The following is a 24,517-nucleotide window of genomic DNA, read 5'->3' on the forward strand; positions in this document are numbered from 1 at the left end:
TAGGGCAACCAGGTTGTCTGTGAATATCTTACTACGGTTGAATGCCGGACTGGCTATCAATCTCCTGAGCTTGTCTTCCTAACTCGACCGAACCAGCTTCACGGTCACGCGTTTCCTCAGGTTCTCCATAGTCTTACCAAACACCGAGTTGTTCATGAGCTTGTAGAGATTTTTCTCAAAATCACTGGTGGCTTTTTTTCGTAGGTCTGTGTTCATTCTGATGTAGGGCTCCATCCATGGGCTCTGGTCGAACATGAGCACCCTGTGTATTTTGGTCAGCCTCATACCCAACGACAGGTACAGCTGTAGGTTGCGATAGTGAACGATGTACTTGGTCTTATTCATTAAGTTAGGCACGAGTTTTTCAACGTCTGTCACACGCCCACCTAACAAGTTATGTTGGTACTCAGACATCCAGTCTGGGTTAACCCTCATACGTTCGGGGGCCAGGGGGTAGCTGTTGTGCGATGTGTGTAATTCCTTGGTATACTCTAAGTCAACCTCGAGGATATAACCTTTGTTCGAATCTGGTGCAACCCCCATAACATCAACGTGGGGTACCCATTCGAATCCCCCTGTAGGTAGATACTGGCTCATGGCCCAGCCGTACAGGTTGTTTGCGTCGAGGTAGAGAATGTGATTGGTTGGCTTGTTAGGATCGTAACCTTTCACGTATTGATTATTTGCTTTCGCGTATCGTTTGGATGCCATGGAAATCCCACCTCGCAAGCCTTTCTCAATGAATAGGTGCATGTCGTAATCTGTGAGCAATTCCAAATCTTTTTAAGCAAGGCGTCCCATGACAGACCTGGGCTGGTGTAATACCATGCGGGGTCGAGTTTATACTGCTTGAAACACGTTCGCCTAAACGTCTCAAACACGTCGGCTAACAGCAGTACATCTGTCCTCAAGTACAGGTCGTGATAATCACCCAGGTTCTTACAACCCAGTTTATTCCATACGTTAGTCGCGTGTGAGTAATCATCTCGTGAGACGGACGCCTCATTCAGCTTGCTATAAAAGCAGTCAATAGGGGGTAGTCTGGTCTCGGTGAACTTGACCCAACTATCCATGTACTCATAGGGGCAAACACTTTAGAAACCTTTCAGCCGCGTCAGGACCCCTATACACTACCGGAGCTTTCGTTTCCCCGTCACAACGGACGACAATGTATCCAAACCCACAGGCTTTATGCTCTTGTGTTTTGTGGGTGACCAAGGCTTCGAAGTCGGCGTATATGATATAAGGCACAGACATTTGGTTCTTGTGGTTACCGAATTTTAGGATATTATCACCTTCCTTAGGCATGTCGACTCGTATGGCCGTCTGCCCCACACCTTGACAATCCTCCCGGTGGGATTCTAATAAATCAGCTCGTGTGAAGCCATGTAGGCATCGTTCACAGAAGTGGGTCTTTCCTCTGTGTGCCGATTGGTCATACAACAGCCTGCTAAAATGTTTTATCCATGTGTAGTGATACTTGTCACCTCGCTGGATCATGAATATATTGATAACTTGGCGATCCTTCACTTCGCTGACCCTGTGTACTATTGTTGTGTTACCTTCGTGCCCAAAGACATTTATAGCCAGATTATTCTGTTTTTCTACTTTAGTGATCTGGGATATGGGGGTGGGTTCATCTATACCATCCCAGTTGAGCCCATCATCTTGGGGATAGCTAGAAAGCCTATCTGAATTAGTGTCAGCTGGAAATAAGGCTGACCTGATAGCTAACCTCAGGCAATCGTTTCCTCTATTCTTAACGTTTACTATGGCATGTTTGTTCCTATAGTAGGGGGGCAAGGCTAGGTATGATCCGCCTCTGAACGGCACGTAGTTAGCTATGTCTAGATAGACATTATCGATTTTATCTACAGCCCACCCGGACCCCAAGTGTGTGTAGCGTTCTAGGTATTCTCGTATCTGCTGAAAACTGGTATCGATTGATGCGTCAATGGTCTCTGTATGTGTGACAACCTCTTGTTTACCTCGGAAGTAAGGCTGAACATACTCAGTGGTACTCCCAACCTGCTTATCGAGCGACATTTTCACTGTGATCTGAAACTTGATACTTCCTAGGTTATTTAGTTCCTGGTTGACCTTATCAGCTATCAGAGGCTTGATATCTGTAATGTCTATGTTTCTATCAACGTGCATGTGCCAACCTCTCAAATAGTTGCCTACAGTGCGCTCAGTGCGCACGAACTGTAGGTCAATAGCTCTATTCTGTCGTAATAATTCTAAAAGTTGTGGTTTCCTCATACGGGAATACCCGCCTAAACCCAAATCGTGTGCCTCGGCTTTCAGTTGTTTTACAGCGGGAGGTTTTGCTACGGGGGCATGTGATAACAATGCGGTTAACCCGGCTCTCCCCAGGTTTGAATAACCCGTGTATCCAAGCTGTTTTGCTTGAGCTTTTAATTGTTTTACCGTAGGGGCTTCTAAACCTAGTAATCTCAACAATGCTGACTTCCGCATTCGAGAATACCCGATCACACCTCTCTGTTTTGCGACCCGCTTAAGCTCGCGTACAGTAGTCATAGTGTTTACACCTAAGAGAACCAATGTCTAATTGGGTCACATTGATAAAAAATATAGTGAATCCAGTACTCGCACTGTCTAATTGGAGTCTATCTTGAGCAGTCGCCTACGTTCTTTTATGTAGCCCTTTTTATTCTCGTAGATGTGTTGATGTCTGACTACGTTCGCTCCGTGAGCTTTACATAGACAGTAGTGCCCTTTAACCCCGATACCACACACAGAACACGTGTAGTTAGGACTTCCCATATGGAAACAACAGAACCCCTGATTCCTGCATTTCCTACCACAGGCCTCGGTCTTCCCCATAAGTATGTATTCGCATCGGTATGGAGCGCGTCTCATGTTTACTTATATGGGTATTTAGTTTAATTGCTTCGCAACCAACGCAGTAGCTGCTATACCCAACACTATGAAGCCCAGTTCACGATCCATTTGCCCCTTGGATGGTGTGTAGTACTGAGCGAGTGTGGGTTTATTGAGCGGTTCCAATCGTTTACCAGTTAGTAGGTAGTATTCTTTCATTGCTTCATCGACATCGTTGAATGTTTGAACGGCATGGTTTTCACGCTGGAGTTGTTCGTTAATAAAATCGATCCTCTGGAGGCGTTTTTTAGCGTACTCGGCCTGTGCCTTTTGTAATTTCTCAGTAGCGAGATTGTGCCGCTTCCTTTCTTCCTGTATTTCAGCCGCGTGATCATCTCGTAGTTTCGAGAAGAGGAAATTACTCCCGGAAAATGCCAGGGCATTCACTAACGCCCCACCGACCATCATAGCTATCGTGGCCATCCTATATTTATTTCATTATATTTTCAGGTATTATCCCTTGTTTTACTAGGATGTCTTTTGTAGCCATCGCCATATCAAGGTTCATTATGAGCATACCCATATCCTGCAGGTTGAAATCTAGCTTGATAGTTGGTTGTTTAAGCACCATTTTAGTCAACCGAGCGTACCCTACGGCTAGACTGGCGACCACTGTGGCGTGGTATGCGTCGTTGACGAACGTTTTCCCCTCAGACATTATGTATATGATATAAAAATATTAAAATTATAACATGATATGCGGGTCGACAGTGGGGGTTACCTCACTGTTGGGGGGTACCACCTCACGGTGAGGGTTTCCCTCACTATATAACCACGAGATAGCCAAGGCAGCAGTTACGCCTACAGCCAACAACAGTCGGGTTGGGTTGGTCACTGTAATAATTTTATGTTGGTTACACCACCGTTTTTTACCGGCAGCTACTCTCTTAGGATTCTTCTGCCTGGTTACTGTTGGGGGTTCCTGTGAAGGGGTCACTTCCCCCACTGGTTCCCTGGTCTCCACCGTCACCTCGGGAGGGGTTTCCCTCACTGTGGGGGGTACCCCCACTGGGGTTTCCTGTGCAGCATCCATCTATACTATTCTTATTATTTTTTCTCTCAAATTGACAATGCTTTGCCGTGATAATCGCCGCCGTCACTGGAGCCAACAACATGCCATATTTGTGGTACAGCTCGCAGCTGATAGAGCTCACGGCGTGTTCGATAAAAGGGTCTTTCTCGAGGTCCTCCCACAGGTAAAGTCGGCGCTCTGGTGGAATGGGAAGGAAGTATGACACAATACCGGTGTATATCTGGGTCATAGCCGATCCTATTGTCTTTGTCATTTCTGCTCCGAGCCGGGACTCGTATCTAGCGTACAGCTTATCGATTTCTTCGGCTGACATTTTGTGAATTTTATCCGGAGTGTAGTCTCCAAAGTAATGTTTGGCTTTGCCGCCAACAGCCAACGCCACCAGTTTCTCTCGCTTGTCATCAGTGGGGGAGACCCCAGGTACCAACAATTGTTCGAGCAATTCCTCACACTCCATCTTATAATATAACAAGTAAGATTTAGTTTTAACTATATAATACCCGATGCAGACAAAACACAGAGAAATGAAGGTTAAGTTGCACACGACAAACACTTCAAATATCATAGCTATACTTAGTATTTGCTTAGCTTTGCTTAGCTTTGCTTAGCTTTGCTTAGCTTTGCTTAGCTTTGCTAAGCTTTGCTTAGCTTTAGCACACCCTATATGCTACTGGTTGGTCGGTCTTGAGCACGAGCTTAGCGTGTTTAGATTCAGCGAGCTGTTTCTTCACCCGTTCCCGTTCTAATTTGCTCATCACATCGTTCTCTCTCAAACACTCCTCGAACAAATCCCTGTCCTTGCAGTGAAATAAGGCCACCCATCGCGTCTGCTCCCTGAGGTCTTTCAACACCGAGTTGAACTTCTGCGTTAGCACCCAGACGCTGTGATTTGCATGCCGGCCGGAGAAGGCCAGGTACGATAGCATGTCTCTCTTTTTTGTTATCTCGCGATTAGCGCTGCAGTCGTCCAGTATAAACAGCGTCGGTTCCCCCTTAAATTTCTCGTGAAGAGCTTTCAACCAGTCCTGCAGGCGTGTTCCAGGGTCGATTTTGTGTACGTCCGGGTCCGTCATCACCCAAGGTCGCGCGTACGTTTTATTCATGCTCAGAGTAGGGCACATGATAACGATGTTATCGAACACATCCTTGTAGTAACCCTCCAACATATCCAACACGAAAACGGTCTTCCCACAGCCAGTCTGCCCGCACACTATGGCGCAGTGTGGGTCAGTGGGCAGTGGGGGGTACCCCCCATCAGTAGATGGCTTGCACGAATCTCCCATTGTCTATATTAAGTTGCGCGTCCATAATAACGTACAGATATAATTTCAACTTACCAGCGGGTTGAGCCTTCTTAGTAATCTGGATGGTTATCCCTTCGCTGCCGTTATCTATACGGCGTCCGCTACCGTGCAGTTTATCATCATCCGTGGATCGCATGTCCAACCATAGGGCGTACTTGGTGGTCAGGTATTCACCGATCTGCACGGAGCCTAGGTCCAGGTCCTTTGTTATATAATGTGGGGTCCCCACTGGTAGCTTTTTTATCTCATCCCACTGCTGGTGTGGTCTCATACCATGACTGAACAGCTGGTTGGGCACGCCCTCGATGGTCACTTCCACCTTTTCAATCTCGGGGTTGAAAAACTTCTCGCTGTCCCTCCGGAATGGCTCGTAATCCTCCACGGGGACGACCAGGATACCTTTCATCGATCGCGCCGGCACGTTCAGGTTGATATTCCACACAGTGTCGCTCTTATCTCGCACGACTGATCTATGTCTCAGTACGCGATCGTACAGGATAGCCATCTTCCCAGAGTACTGACTTCGAACCTGCCTGGCCAGCTCCGGGCTAGTGACCATGTCGAACTCCAGAGAGATGTTGTCTATGGCATAACTGGCCTCATCACCGTTCGGCGTACGCACTACTTTGCTATAGTCGTTAAACGTGAGCTCGTATTCGAGCCTATCACCCAGCGCGGCCTGGTAAAACGGCGCGTGTCCCGTGAGCAACTCGAAGTCGAGCGGCACGCAGAATCGATTCCCGTATGCTCGAGCGATGGCCTTTTCACCGTCCGATAGCTTGTCTAGCTGGTCTTGCGTGAAGGCATACCCTATACGCGACCGGGTTGATTTGCTGATGCCCTGGTACACATCATTGACTCGTTCTCCCTCGCTTTTCCAGAGATCCCCGTAGCAGTGAAACACGTCGCTGTCGTCGATGCTCAGCACCTCGTTACCGCTGATCTTGACGGTCGTTTTCTTGATGATAGCTCGACCCACGTTCCGCACTAGCTCGCGTTTGTCGTTGTCGGAGGTCAACGTGATATTGAACACCAGTCGAACAGTGCCTGGTACAATGAGGTCATTCTCACCAAGGTTTGGAAATCTAACCAGCAGAGTTTGATTCTGGTCTATCTTGCTGGGATTGTTGGTGATGTCACCGACTGGCGCACGGCTCTGGCACCTAGTGGCTCTCTCAATCTTCTGAAAGGATCTAATTTTCTGCCGTACATTGTTATATAAAGGAAATATATTTTTAATACTAATGGATGAAGACATACCTATGGATGATATACGGGGCGATAGTGCCCAGGCATTCGATGATGACCAGGAGACCTCATTCTCGCAAGGTGGCGCACTCACGTGGCAGGCCGTCGACGATTATTACAACGCAGTTGAAAATAAATCCAAACTCAAGCCGCTGTGGCGAGACTATTCCAAGTTTACCATCGATAGCAATGGCAAGCTGCGTTTGAAGGCTCGCCCGGAGATCGATCTCGTGAATAAACGCACGAGAGAACTGCTTGCTTTATCAACATTGGGCAGTAAACATGGGAGTGACTTGATCCGCGATGAACTAGGTTTCATAGATTACGGTGGCGCGCGACCTAAGCAGTATCCTCCGAAGGTCCGTCAAGGTCTGGAAGACATCAGGGACGCCACATCGGTTCAAAACATGACTTATGATATTAAAAAGGTGTTGGCCGACTACAAGAACAAGCCCTTCCCGGGTCTCGAATTTACCTTTCGGGAACTGCGGGGGTTGGATCTGACGATGCAAACCATTAGCGGACATCTCGCGAAAAGCACGGCCAAAATTAGCGTGATAGACGACCACATCGCCCATGAAAAGGACAAACTCGGTGAAACTGAGGACGAGGCTCTGAAAGCCACCATCAAGAAACGAATACGTAATTTGGAAGAGGAAAGGCAGACCTGGCTGGAGACAGCGTCCGGCTTCAAAGAAAAGCTTCGATCCCAGGTCAGCCGTATACGGGAAACCATCAATCAAGTCCTCTACCGAGACACCACGTTAGCAGACAGGATTCGGATATTGTTCCGGGAGCAAGGGATCACCATCGCCAGCATTCTGACTGCATTGGGTTTCATCATATCAACCCTGGTGGTGTCACTGACAGGGCCTGCCGGCGGCGGAACCCCAAGTGGCAGTGGTGTTAAAGACTGGATAAAAAAACTCGGGGAAGGCCTAGCTAAACTGGCTGGTAAAGCCGCCGAAGCCCTTCCCGGCATCCTGGGTAGCATCGTCTCGTGGTTGTTGGGCGCTCTGGCTGAAACTGCCACGTGGCTCAGTCAAAACCTGTGGGCAGCCATCGTCGCCGTGGCGGGTCTGGTGTACGTAGCGGCTAAGAAATTTTTAACCAAATAAGTCCCAAAGCTACCCCACCAACCACCAGGGCCGTTTTACTATCAATATGCTGCTGATTGGAGGCCTGAATATGGGGGTGTGTGGGGGGTACCCCCACATGAACTTTAGACTCCGGGGGTGGCGCCACTATACCCGTTTCACTTGGTGGGATGTGTGGGATATAGGGGGTGTTAATATCGGGGTTGATACCCAACTTTTGATCCGCCGTGGCTATGACTATTTTGTTGTTATAACCCACCACTTTTTTTACTCTCAGTTGCATATCACTCGGAGCCATGTACAGCCCCACGCCGAACACGTAATTGACTTTCGATCTGGCGTATTCTAACACGTTTTGGTAACGGTCGATGGCCCGCGGGAGATCAACTGGAGAATTGATAGCATCATCAACGTTGGCAACGAACTGTTTCTGAGCGTCGTAAGCAGTTCCCTTACCGAGGATGTTGGAACGCGTCATCGACTGCGCACCCAACAGCGCCCACACGTACGTTCGAATCGAGTCGTTCAAGCGTATAGTACCAGCACGAGTGAATCCTTTCGATGTTTTTGAGATCATTTTAGTCCAGGCTGTGGCTGCATCAGGATTGGTTTGCTTTATGTAGCTGACATGGATCTGTTCATTCGTTGTGGGGCCTGTAAATGTATGACGGTGTGGGTTGTATGTACCATCTGCAGAACCGGCTATATATGTTCCGGACCTGTAGAAGTACACGTAAACTATACCGAGACCATGGTTAACACCAGGAAGGCGAAAGTCTTTATTCGTTGGAATCTCAAACTCCCCACAAACACGTTCATAAGCGCGTTTATCATAGGCGTTATTCGTCATACTCCACGCTTTATCTTGGGGAAGAGGAGCCCTTATTTCCTTCAATATTCGTCTCGTTTGATAATAAATATGAAACAAAATGACTGCCTTACTCAGTTCGTCTATACCGTAGTCTAGTGTCACACCCGACCCTGTCGTCGCACACCACACAGCAAAGTTGAGTTGGTTCTGCCCAAACTGCATTGGGTTTTGATTCCAGTTTACCACCGCCTGCGCGTTATTAACGGTCACGATATAGTTTTCAAAGATATTAATAAAGGTTGTTTTAAACCCCGTACTACCTACCACCACGATTTTCAAGTGTGCTAAGTCCATTATAATATATAAATTATATATTATAATATGTACATAACACTTCCAGGAATAACGAGCGGTGAGGCCGTTCAGCTGACACACGCGATCGATAACACGTCAGGCCAACTAGAAGTCGCACTCTGCGATATCACCTACCTACCGCAATGGACTAACATCAACGCCAGCAACAATAAGCTGTTCGTCAGTGGAACTCGCAGCCAGATAACTGACGGCTACTACAGCGTGTGCTCTCTAAACGACGAGGTCTTCAAACCCCTGGGAGCCGAACTTAAGATGAACGACTCAAACGGTACAGTGGTGTTAATCAACAACGGAAGAAACCCCTTGAGGCTCGGCCGACCATTAGCGAGGATACTCGGTATGTCTCCTGACGAGATAAAACCAACAACAACCGTCACAGGCACGAAGTTACCCGATCTAGTACCGTACCGAGAGCTGTACATTCATCTCGGTCAGGTGAGCACAACGTACAACATTCAAGGAGGTCACCCTTCCACTATACTGAGAGCAGTGCCGGTGAAAACTGAGAAATACAACGACGGTAGAACCGAGTCGTTTTCACCACGGCAGTATAAGAGATTAACCCAGGGCAACATACCTGAGCTGATAATATCGGTGTTAGATATAAATCATAATCCTGTAAATATAGGATACCTCAGCTTAACGCTTCACGTAAAATGACCAGCGCACAAGGGCCCGGAGTGAAAAAATGCGTCAATATCGGGATCTCCGACCTCGGAGACACGCGCGGTTTCGACGCTCCCGGAGTAGATGGTAAATCGTACGCCTTGCAACTGAAAAACAACATTTACAAACGCGTTGAAGTCACCTCCGGTGGAACCCTAAGTGATATAGTAGATACCACAAGAGCAACAGTCAACACTAAGTACGCCCTTGTCAACACCGGTAATAATAACTGGATAATATACCCATCGTTCGGGGGTAAACTGTTCGACTTAGACGATGTTGAGAGCACTACCGTCGCCCGAAACAAGCCATATATGCTCGTCTTCACCGAAGATGACAAGTGGGTGTTGTTACCCGATAACGACTGGTTTCTCAATATTAGACTCGGCTCCCCCTACGTGTTCACGGATAATAAAGACAACCACCTAAACAAAGTCGTGAACAATGGAACCCTGCTCGTGGCTTACGTCCCAACTCAGAGACGTAGCGTAGTCGTCAGCCCACTCGACACTATGGCAGCCCACATGCTATCGAGTAAACCGGCCATACAAAACGTGACATTACAGTTGGTGTCTGAATTCGAAGGCGTGGTCAGTATACTAGAGAGTCTACCGGCAAACTCAACACTGATCATCAAAGTCTACCTAAGGGAACCATCGGTGAATGATGTCGAGATCGTGAAGGGGATCAAACTCGGGTGGGGGAAACGACACCAGTATCAAGTTTGCAACGTTTACGTGCGGGTGGGTGTCGGCTCCAACACCAGTCTGCAGGGGGTCAACGTGATCGTGGAAAACAAGATATCACTAACCAAGATCTTCCTGCCTGACAACATACACTTCATGGGTATGAAGTTCACCCCTGAATTATTTTCAGAAAACCAGTTGGAAATTATATCGTAATAGTATAATAATGACCAGTCATCGTCCCAACACTACGCTTAACGACCTAAGAGATACGGAGGGATTCGATCAGCCTGGTGAGGAAGATGAATTATACATCCTACACTTCAAAGACAACGTGTACAGACTGGTGTCGTTATCAGATTTAAAAGAGCCCAAATGGCTGATCAACTTAACACTCGCCTCACCTTATATCACAATAGATACAGATACGGGGTTTGTCACTAAGATTAGGAACAACGGTATCTGGACCGGGGATTTCATTCCGGAGAGGATATTCATAGCAACTACTGAGACCGAAAAAAATAGGTTAAAGACTGGAGTAAAAAATAAATTAGCATTTATCAATTATTCTTTTAACATAAGTCTTGATATATTCTCCCCTTTCACACTCATCATAGAAGTCTTCTTTTTATTTTTAGACAATGAAAACACCTCAAGAGTACACCAAATTTTACCCGGGGTGTCAATACACTGGTTTGACGAACACATGGGCCAATATTGTCGTATTGTTATACAACGGGATACCCACGGGGGTCCTATAAACCGCTTAATAAGCCTCAGTGGGGTTTTGATTACAACAGGAAAGTCTATTAGCCTCTCACCTATTACCCTGAATACTAGTATAGAACTTGTAGACTTAAAATTAATTTATAGAGTATTAACTGAAACCCAATTAAAATATCTTTCAAAATATATATTATAGGATGGGTCTGTACCCAGTCGTAGAGGAAGTAGCGAAGACGCTGGAAACCGTAGATGGGTTCCGCTTGAGGCAGTTATGTGATGTGAAACGTCAACTAGAACAAGACCGTGACACGCGGAAAGCACTATGTAAAAAGTACAATAGAGCTTTCAATATCGTGGACGGGGCTGACACTACCCTTATGGCAACCAGCATGGGACTAGGGGCGGCAGGTGTTGGGTTGTTGGCTACCATCGTGGCTGCACCTATAGTGCTAGGTATTGAAATAACAGCTGGGATGGCAGGGGTGTTAGGGTTGGCGCTTAAGTTAGTATCACGCAGACTGCATCGTAAGGCATTGAAACACGACGAGATCAGGGTTCTGGCCGAAGCAAAGCTGAACACAGTGAGTGAGCGTATTTCCACGGCACTCTCTGATAGTAAGATCTCAGAAGAGGAGTTTCGTTCAATCCTCTCTGAACTCACAAAATATAACGGAATGAAACAAGATATTCGGTCCAAGTCTCGTAAGTCTGCTATCAGCGAGGACGAGAAAAAAAAGTACATAGAACAGGGGATACAAAAAGCCCAGCAAGCCTTTATTACGAACACCAAAGTGATCGTAGGCGGTTCACGTTAAACTGTTTCATCGATATAAACGTGACATAGGCACAGTGTTACCTCCAACACACGTTAAGTAGTAGGGGTAATAGTAGCAAGAGCTAAGGGCCCAACCAAAGCCTTATTTAGTAAATAAGGCGTTGTAGAGACTTTTTTTTGAAAGTGAGCCAAAACCCCCATTGTATATACTACTTGGCTGTTGAGCTTGTGGGCAAAAAAGTTATTGCTGCATTGAAGATATCATATATCACAGATAAACTTCTCTAGCATAGTTGTAGAGAAAGTTTAAAGCCCTGGCTGCTGTTTATTGAAGTGTGTTGTGACTGACGTGTTACTTACATTATACCTTCTGCATGCATGACTCCATACTTGTGTTGTTGCAGGCAGGCAAGAGAGACAAAACAAATATCATCTACAACACCTCTCTTGGGGTCATATTTGGGGTGAAGAAATATGCAGAGAGACTGATGGATATAGTGAAAAACAGGTACGAGGCACAGACAAAAGGATATGTGGAAAACTATGCAATGGTCGTTGTTGCCCAGATGTAGCAGGGAGTGGAGCCATGCCACAGATGGCATCCTCACCTTGTCAGCTCACTGACTGGGTATGTGGACGAGGCGTCCGACCCAGGATCAGAAGGTCTGTTGTTTAACCCCCTGGATGCCGAGTTTTTTTTTCAGGCGCACATTTTCGTAGGTTTGAAAAGTGAACGTTGTGTAAGATTTGCTCTCACATGGTCCTGGATCTGTGTACGGCTATACAATTGCACAGGAATGTAGAATATTTAATTCCTATCCGTTGGTATAAATATAACTGTAGCTACCTCAGGGGTTTGAGAAATAGACACTGCTAAAAGTTGTCAAAAACTTTTGTGTGTGTTGAAAAACAGTAAATTTCTCCATTTTTTATCGTGCACCAATAAATGCACTCTGCTACGATTTTTTTAATTTGGCATCTTTAAGGAAAGTGTGAGCGAAGAAAATACAGCTTGATATCTGACCGACATAAGTGTATATGAAATGGATGTATGTGCTAATGCATAACGTCATACTCACAAAATAAAAAATGACCAGCAATAAATGTCAAAAATCGATTTTCTTCTATGACGTCAAACGTCGAGAGAGAAGTCATGCACGTATAAAGATAAGGGGGCATAACTCCGCAACGCTTTACATTAGGTAAATGTAACTCAGATCACATGGAGAGAATTTGCTGTGGATACGGACAATATATTTTCGTTATGTTTTGTTTAGAGTGAACCAAACTATTCCAATACAAAGTTCCCCAATGTGAGAGGATACCTTTCGGTAGTTTCACAATTTGTAATAAAAGATGCCAATGTGCTACATCAAAAAGCAGGTAATAGCGCTTTGGATGGACCTATCCGATACATTATTTAGTTCTTAGATTCCCATATTCTCCTGTTTGTGTAGATGTATTTTGATTAATTTTACATAATTATTAACGGAGTAACAGCCACATTTGCAAATGTAATGAAATAACTGAAAATAATGCGACATTTTAGTTGACGTCACGGCGTGTTTGTGCATTTTGTGACGTCGGAAAAAGACGACTCTGGTTGCTGATTAGTATATATCTAACCTAATTTCTACTCAATGTGTAAAAGATCTCGGCTTCTGTGTCAGAATTCAACACTTTTGAGCTAAAATATAAAATGAATGGTTTTACCACTGAAATAGTGTCCTGAATATATCAACAAATACACGGTTTTACTACATATCTTGTTGTGAGCAACACGCGCACCTGTCTAGCTCAATTTAGCGTAAATGAAAATTTCACAACACCTGAATATTTATTGAATATTCATTTAGGAAATAGACTTTTCTTCTTATGATTATGAAATTATTTCACGTCATAAGTATGCAATGAAAGGTACAAAGAGATCGCTTTTTCAGTACAGAAGTATTAGAATATGGACGTAAGGCTTGTCCAAATTAAGACATGACCTGGTTTATATGTTTTTAACATTTTTCGTATAAATATTGTTTGAGTTAGATATTCTGCCATTAGATATATTTTAATCGAATTTGAATTGACTTTATTATCGAAAAAATGATAATGAATCATTCTTGACAAACTCGCACCTGGTCAATCAATATTCATAATTTATTTTTTCTATAAAAACGACACAAACCAATACAATGAACAAGAGAATTCCTTTAAATATGTGTGCCCTCAACATATCATAAAATGTACAAATCATTTTCATTAATATTATCAGTTTTACTTATAAGCTGGAATTAAGTCACTATTTATTAACCTGTACATATGAAACTCCAATATTTGTATCAAGTCTTTGAATGTCATTTAGAAGTGAAAATACATAAGAATGAAGATTTTTATGGATATCAACTTCTTTATGAGAGAACACAACGTTTCGGAGTTAATGCTTGCTCCTTCATCAGGTGATTGAGAAAGGGATACAGAGGTGTATTTATATGTACAGGTAAAACAATAACAAAGTAACAAGTGGAATGAGTGCTGATAGGAAGCCGATAGTTAAGATAACAATGATGGAAGCCAATGGTAATGCATTACAGTTGATTGGATATGTTTACATAACACAGATACGGGGTAAGGACGATGTACATGATTGGGGATGAGGATGGAAGCCAATGGTGATACATTACGCATGATAGGATGATGTACATAACACACGATAGGGGGTGAGCATGTTTACATGAGGGTTGATGATGTACAAACACAAGTAGGTAAGGATGTACTCGGGTAGATTGGCTATACATGAATTACATAGATAGAATGTACACAGGTAGATGAGATTAATTTATGAATAAAGACATTCACCACACTCAACGGTTACCCTCCCCAGCTCGTCACAGCCACCATCAACAAGACCCTTAAGGACCGAGAACCCCGCCCCAAACCTTCTCTATCACCCATCAGAGTAACCATACCCTACCTTGGCCCCATCAGTCATCAAATATCACGCCTCATCAAGACCAAAGCCAGCATCGATGTCACCTTCTCCAGTGGCAAGACCATCAAGACCTACCTAAAAGCCAACGGTAAAGGACCCAGCTGTGAACACCCTAACCCGAGAGGATGCATCTACCAGATCCCTTGCAACTGTGGCGACCTATACATTGGAGAAACGCTGAGACCAATCAACACCAGAATGAAGGAACATCAGACCTCAGTCAGGAAACTCGACCAGAAATCGGCCATCTCTGAACACATTCTCAAGAACCCTGAACACTCTATTCGATGGGAGGACACTAGGATACTATCTACCAACAACAACAACTGGCGCCAAAGGAAACTGCAAGAGGCCATCGAGATCCGGAGACAGAAACCAGCCATCAACCGCGACCAAGGAGTGTACCTACCAAGTGCCTGGGACTTATTGATAAATTAATCTCATCTACCTGTGTACATTCTATCTATGTAATTCATGTATAGCCAATCTACCCGAGTACATCCTTACCTACTTGTGTTTGTACATCATCAACCCTCATGTAAACATGCTCACCCCCTATCGTGTGTTATGTACATCATCCTATCATGCGTAATGTATCACCTTTGGCTTCCATCCTCATCCCCAATCATGTACATCGTCCTTACCCCGTATCTGTGTTATGTAAACATATCCAATCAACTGTAATGCATTACCATTGGCTTCCATCATTGTTATCTTAACTATCGTCTTCCTATCAGCACTCATTCCACTTGTTACTTTGTTATTGTTTTACCTGTACATATAAATACACCTCTGTATCCCTTTCTCAATCACCTGATGAAGGAGCAAGCATTAACTCCGAAACGTTGTGTTCTCTCATAAAGAAGTTGATATCCATAAAAATCTTCATTCTTATCCAATATTTGTCTCAATGTACTGAACATTGTACATCACGGGAACTAAAGCACATGTTGCAGTAATGGCTACGTGTGATCTTCCAACACTTGTGTAGAGGCTTAAAATGTGGTATAGTACACTTACTGAGTCAATTTCCCATGTAAATATTATTCAAACAATCAGAAGCTTTCAAAGAATTAAAAAGCATGCCTTATATCCACATATGATATGATGTTGAACATGGATATATGTAGATACTGAAATCAGTTTCATGAAAAAATATCTGAACGATACGCAAAATATACATGACAATACTAAAAGTGCAATCGGAATGGTATGGGCATTGTGTTTACTCTTGTTCAACCGACCTTCACCTCAAAGAAGTTGCCTAATATGTGCAACAATGTTGACGTGTGACATCACTACTGATGACCGATTTCTTTCAAAATGGCGGCTTCGCTGGCAAGGGTGCACAGGATTTAGCGAGGACTTTTTCCTTCATTCAGGGATGTTTTGTACATAAATGTGAGATGTAAGTAATCAGAATTATTCTGACTATCTGTGTACTGTTATATGTTCTTATCGTTTACATTGTAAATGACGGAAGAAGCCAGAAATGCTGATAAGTACCGTTGTCGTTCTGCGTGAGTTTGCGTCAGTCATGGCGTCACGCTGCACTAAAAGTGCAATTTCGAGTGAGTGTAATTTCGAAAACATCCCAACCGATTCTGGGTACATCGGTGACGTTTCAGAATTATCATTACTGGTTACATGAAAACTTGATATCAGTGATCATCAATATGCTGTTTTTGAAATTCATTACTCCCAGTAATTATCCGATTTTCACATTTCAAAACATACTGCAAATAACGCTGTGAATCTCGATTTTGTACAGTTTGAAAGTTGACGACATTTACGATGAAGTCTATTTTGAAAGGCGATTGTAAGCACTTTAGCTTGGTCTGAGATAATAGTGGATAGTATCAAGAAACTGGGAATTTTCCGCAGAATTCAAAACTGTGAAGTATTTATATATGCGTGGTATATTTAGAAGTTTATTGGACTTCAAAGTAAGTTATGTAGAGGAAGGACATATATGTCTCTGTGGCATCCAGGGGGTTAAATCCCAGAATGGATCACGAAACTGACAGACACTGAGCATTTTGGATGATTTTCTGTGTAATTCTATAGTGTTGGTCTGTGATATGAGTAATGTTCTTTAGCAGTAGGTCCTGTACAGATAGTGGTGAGATGTTGAAATACAATACTATTTAGTTTGTCCTCGTAGTAGTTCTGTTACACTTCTGTCTGAGTAGTGTCAAACCACAGCCCATGCTTGGTGTAAGACATAACTGAATAATCTGTTGGGCCCAGTGATTTGGTTAATGACTTGTCCATTGTTGAGCATTGCTCGTAACATCAACCATGGGATGGTTTTGTCATGATGTGCTTGTTTAAAGGCTAACTTGCCATCACATAGTAATGTGTCATATTAGACTGCAGGCACAAGTAGCAGTATTATTTTATTTGTATATTTAACTCTGCCTTATTGAAGACCAATTTAGTTACAGTGTAGATGTGACCCAGGAAGATCTGTGGTAAAACAGGTCTTCAGCAATCCATACTTGTGACAAAAGGCAATTATGCATATCATAAGAGGCAACTAATGAAATGAGTAACTAGTGGTCTGGCTCATTGACTTGTCTGGCACATGTCATTGGTTCCCAGCTCATGTTGTTGATAACTTGATTGTCAGGTCCAGACTCGATTTATCAACAGACTGTTGTCATATAGCTGGATTATTGCTGAGTATGGTGTAAACCTAAACTCTCTCACTTAGACACAGTGTAGATAAGGTACCTTCTTTTTCATGCTAGCAACTAAATTTAAAAGCAAGCACTAGGACAGTTTGTAATGCTCCAGTACTTACATACAGGATGGTCGGTGGGGTAGCCTAGTGGTTAAAGCGTTCACTTATCATGATAAAGGCCTTGGTTTGATACCTTGCATGGGTACAGTATGTGAAGCTCATTTCTGGTGTCGCTTGTCGTGATACTGCTGGAATATTGCTAAAAGTAGCGTAAAACTAAACTCACTCACTCACTCACTCACTCACTCACTCACTCACTCACTCACTAACAGGAACATTGAGGTGAACTACAGACGGAGCCTTGTGGAGGTTCGGCCAGACAAGAAGGAGGCAGTCTTTGTGGACCTGGACAGCCCAGAAGGACGCACGGAAACATACCAGGTAACCCAGTCATCCACATACAAGGGGCGGTGGGGTAGCATAATGGTTAAGCATGCTCTGATCACGCAGAAGACCAGGATTGAATTCCCCCAAATGCTTACATTGTGAAAAACAAGAAATGCAAGACTATTGACAGCATTATAACTGTACCATTTCTAGAATTGAGGTCAGCTGATGTGTGTGATGTACTTTCAGTACAGCTTCTTACATGTGACCCCTCCCATGTCGGCCCCTGACCCCCTCCGACAGAGCAGTCTTGTTAACCCAGATGGCTACCTGGACGTCAATAAGGAAACCCTGCAGCATGTGAAGTACCCTAACATATTCGGTATTGGTGACTGCACAAGTGTGCCAACCTCCAAGACAGCAGCTGCAGCAGGTCAGTTCAGGGACAAGGTCAACCTAAGATTGTTGTGTAGTACACAGGCAAAGTTAGTAGGACCACAATATCTATTATATGGTCTCTGATAAAACATAAGAAAAATAAGCAAAACAAATTATAACAAAAACTGAACAAAAATAACTCTCTCTCACTCCTTTAACAAAAACAAAACCTATTTCCTATTCTAGTTCCTACAACTACTTAATTCCTAACAGTAATTTCTCCCCCAACCCTCGCTACCTACATATCAATCCCGTAAACTATACTATATCTTCATCTATTTTTCCCACCGGGCTACAGTTTAAAACTACTCATCAATACGAGTCCCAACAAAACAAACCAACCCTAACGAGCTGTAGGGAACATCCCCCATATAGGCAGAGGACTTACTTGCTCGGAACACCGATATGCAAGACGATATCAGTCGCATCAGGCTCTTATATACCCCATGAGCTAACCTCTGAAAGGTCACAATGAAGTGTTATGATTGGCTACGCAATAATAAACAACTTCACTGCGGCACTGCGCACCTTCCGCTTCCGCACCCATCATGGTGGACAGCAAAGGGATACGACAGATACCCAGCTACACTACATGACCAACGAAGGAAATTCCAATGGAATTTTACTGCCAAACGTGAGTGATAAGTAGAATAAATGACTACAAGATAACGATGTCAATACGGTGCTTGCACGATAGGCAAAGATGTAATTATAAGCCACATAACCTATTTGTTTACATTAACAAAACCACATGTATAAAAAGCCACCCAACCCACCGATATATAAACACAAACAACCCCAAAACACCATAACACCATTTTATTCCACCCGACATGCCATTTCTACAATATAAAATACCCGATCTCCTACAGTAACATAAATTGTGTAGTCGCACAACCTGTTTTCGAACTACTCCTAGTTTCAAATGGCCATTTTGTTCTCGGTTTCTCTCATTATAATCAGTCATGTGACATCACTGAGCCGCCAAATTGACAGTTAACTCCGACAAAATGCTTCGCGTGAAGCTTCGCGTGAAGCTTCCAAAGATAAGTGTCACTTTGGAAATATTGTGAACATAGTGCAATTTATGCTTGCATCCTTTTCTTGAATGCATGTCAGTAATTTAATATAAGGATATCTTAAATATACCACGTAAACCTCAGTGTGGAACATCGTCTGCAATGTTTACATGACTCTCTCAGCCGGATAGTCCTGTCAAAATTTTAAATCTATGGATTTAACTGTTGACGTCACTTCATTGATCGGATGTTGACATTGCATACAAATGGTAGTAGCGCCATTTAACGAGGATATGTCTGACATTGGGAATTGTGTGTATTGACTTCTGGAATGTGTCCGCTAAGGTAGGAAATGTACTTTATTTTTTTCCGCTCAATTATTGATGTTGTATGAACGCTGTCGCCTTATATGGTCGAAAAACAGTTATGTGAGGATAACCGAATGTATTAGTATGTAACAGAGGTGTTTCTGTAAGGTAGTGCAATAGGTGAACACTTGTGAAGGTTTTCAGGGACTTATGCCAGCGCTGGTAGTGTGGGATATGGAGATAGCCACTTTGCTGTCCATACAACTGGACTAACAAAGTGCCCTGAATGATGAAACAATACATCAATTACTTCATGTCTGTCCTACATACAACAGGTTATACGTTCAATATGGTTACCACTAGGCTATTGATACATCTGATAACTGCCAATCATTTAGAATAAACAAAGACATGTACTCTGATCATTGTAGAATTACTAATATTTACAATCACAATCTAAACCAATACCTTACCTCGTCTCAGGGACGTAGGCAGACTAGGCCAACAACTAAGTAATACATCTCAATGAACCTAAATGAACAAAATGTTGCCTAAGTATGCTGCTAGTTTATAAAGATATGCATCATAAATGGCATTAGCGTACACATATATAGTTATCTTACTGACACTAATACATGCATAAATGTGTATTTAGAAACTGAACCTTATGAGTAATAAACGTACACGATACACATTACTATATCGTGCCAATCATAAAATACCTAATATGTATATGTAGCAGGGCATGAAGTCATCCCAAAGATGACATCCTTCCTTGTCAGCTTGCAGACGGGGTTAACCTCTTTGGTCATGTGGACAAGGCATCCGACTTCAGATCAGAAGGTCCGTTGTTCGAATCCCAGCAGGGAACTCGGAAGTTTTGTGGCTGCTACATATACATATACCTACTACATATACATATACCTACTACATATACATATACCTGCTACATATACCTATACCTGCTACATATACCTGCTACATATACATATACCTACTACATATACCTGCTACATATACATATACCTGCTACATATACATATACCTGCTACATATACCTGCTACATATACCTATACCTGCTACATATACCTGCTACATGTACATATACCTGCTACATATACCTGCTACATATACATATACCTGCTACATATACCTGCTACATATACATATACCTGCTACATATACATATACTTGCTACATATACATATACCTACTACATATACATGTACCTACTACAGATACATATACCTGCTACATATACATGTACCTACTACATATACATTTACCTACTACATATACATATACCTACTACATATACATATACCTACTACATATACATATACCTACTACATATACATTTACCTACTACATATACATATACCTGCTACATATACCTGCTACATATACCTACTACATATACATATACCTACTACATATACATATACCTACTACATATACATATACCTACTACATATACATATACCTACTACATATACCTTCTACATATACCTATACCTACTACATATACCTATACCTACTACATATACATATACCTGCTACATATACATATACCTGCTACATATACATATACCTGCTACATATACCTATACCTACTACATATACCTACTACATATACCTATACCTACTACATATACCTATACCTACTACATATACATATACCTGCTACATATACATACACCTACTACAGATACATATACCTGCTACATATACCTATACCTACTACATATACATATACCTGCTACATATACCTATACCTACTACATATACATATACCTACTACAGATACATATACCTGCTACATATACATATACCTACTACAGATACATATACCTGCTACATATACCTATACCTACTACATATACCTATACCTACTACATATACCTATACCTACTACATATACATATACCTGCTACATATACATATACCTGCTACATATACATATACCTGCTACATATACCTACTACATATACCTATACCTACTACATATACCTATACCTACTACATATACATATACCTGCTACATATACATATACCTACTACAGATACATATACCTGCTACATATACCTATACCTACTACATATACATATACCTGCTACATATACATATACCTACTACATATACCTACTACATATACATATACCTGCTACATATACCTGCTACATATACATATACCTGCTACATATACCTGCTACATATACATATACCTGCTACATATACATGTACCTGCTACATATACACATACCTACTACATATACATGTACCTACTACAGATACATATACCTGCTACATATACATATACCTGCTACATGTACATATACCTACTACAGATACATGTTCCTGCTACATATACCTATACCTACTACATATACGTATACCTACTACATGTACATATACCTGCTACATATACATATACCTACTACATATACCTGCTACATATACATATACCTGCTACATATACATATACCTACTACAGATACATATACCTACTACATATACATATACATACTACATATACCTATACCTACTACATATACATATACCTACTACAGATACATATACCTGCTACATATACATATACCTGCTACATATACACATACCTGCTACATATACCTACTACATATACCTATACCTACTACATATACATATACCTGCTACATATACATATACCTACTACATATACCTACTACATATACCTATACCTACTACATATACCTATACCTACTACATATACATATACCTGCTGCATATACATATACCTGCTACATGTACATATACCTGCTACATATACCTGCTACATGTACATATACCTGCTGCATATGCATATACCTGCTACATATACATATACCTGCTACATATACATATACCTGCTACATATACCTACTACATATACATATACCTGCTACATATACCTATACCTGCTACATATCCCTATACCTGCTACATATACCTGCTACATGTACATATACCTGCTACATATACCTGCTACATATACATATACCTGCTACATATACCTGCTACATATACATATACCTGCTACATATACATATACTTGCTACATATACATATACCTACTACATATACATGTACCTACTACAGATACATATACCTGCTACATATACATGTACCTACTACATATACATTTACCTACTACATATACATATACCTACTACATATACATATACCTACTACATATACATATACCTACTACATATACATTTACCTACTACATATACATATACCTGCTACATATACCTGCTACATATACCTACTACATATACATATACCTACTACATATACATATACCTACTACATATACATATACCTACTACATATACATATACCTACTACATATACCTTCTACATATACCTATACCTACTACATATACCTATACCTACTACATATACATATACCTGCTACATATACATATACCTGCTACATATACCTATACCTACTACATATACCTACTACATATACCTATACCTACTACATATACCTATACCTACTACATATACATATACCTGCTACATATACATATACCTACTACAGATACATATACCTGCTACATATACCTATACCTACTACATATACATATACCTGCTACATATACCTATACCTACTACATATACATATACCTACTACAGATACATATACCTGCTACATATACATATACCTACTACATATACATATACCTGCTACATATACCTATACCTACTACATATACCTATACCTACTACATATACCTATAAATACTACATATACATATACCTGCTACATATACATATACCTGCTACATATACATATACCTGCTACATATACCTACTACATATACCTATACCTACTACATATACCTATACCTACTACATATACATATACCTGCTACATATACATATACCTACTACAGATACATATACCTGCTACATATACCTATACCTACTACATATACATATACCTGCTACATATACATATACCTACTACATATACCTACTACATATACATATACCTGCTACATATACCTGCTACATATACATATACCTGCTACATATACCTGCTACATATACATATACCTGCTACATATACATGTACCTGCTACATATACACATACCTACTACATATACATGTACCTACTACAGATACATATACCTGCTACATATACATATACCTGCTACATGTACATATACCTACTACAGATACATGTTCCTGCTACATATACCTATACCTACTACATATACGTATACCTACTACATGTACATATACCTGCTACATATACATATACCTACTACATATACCTACTACATATACATATACCTGCTACATATACATATACCTACTACAGATACATATACCTACTACATATACATATACCTACTACATATACCTATACCTACTACATATACATATACCTACTACAGATACATATACCTGCTACATATACATATACCTGCTACATATACACATACCTGCTACATATACCTACTACATATACCTATACCTACTACATATACATATACCTGCTACATATACATATACCTACTACATATACCTACTACATATACCTATACCTACGACATATACCTATACCTACTACATATACATATACCTGCTACATATACCTGCTACATATACCTATACCTACTACATATACATATACCTGCTACATATACATATACCTACTACATATACCTACTACATATACCTATACCTACTACATATACCTATACCTACTACATATACATATACCTGCTACATATACATATACCTACTACATATACCTATACCTACTACATATACATATACCTGCTACATATACATATACCTACTACATATACCTACTACATATACATATACCTGCTACATATACATATACCTACTACATATACCTACTACATATACATATACCTGCTACATATACCTACGACATATACCTATACCTACTACATATACATATACCTGCTACATATACCTACTACATATACATATACCTACTACATATACCTGCTACATATACGTATACCTGCTACATATACATATACCTACTACATATACCTAC

At 41.6% G+C, this 24,517-nt stretch overlaps 1 protein-coding gene across 1 annotated transcript in view; it reads left to right on the forward strand.

Moving 5' to 3' along the window:
• LOC137260323 (sulfide:quinone oxidoreductase, mitochondrial-like) overlaps positions 1 to 24,517 on the forward strand; it is a 56,632-nt gene that overhangs the window by 19,781 nt on the left and 12,334 nt on the right. Inside the window, exons 5-7 of the mRNA XM_067798000.1 lie at positions 12,030 to 12,133; positions 17,627 to 17,735; positions 17,931 to 18,114. Coding sequence (XP_067654101.1) covers positions 12,030 to 12,133; positions 17,627 to 17,735; positions 17,931 to 18,114 — 397 coding nt within the window. The remainder of the gene's footprint in view (positions 1 to 12,029; positions 12,134 to 17,626; positions 17,736 to 17,930; positions 18,115 to 24,517) is intronic.

Source organism: Haliotis asinina, chromosome 13 (genome assembly GCF_037392515.1).
Source record: "Haliotis asinina isolate JCU_RB_2024 chromosome 13, JCU_Hal_asi_v2, whole genome shotgun sequence".
Lineage (NCBI taxonomy): Eukaryota > Metazoa > Mollusca > Gastropoda > Lepetellida > Haliotidae > Haliotis > Haliotis asinina.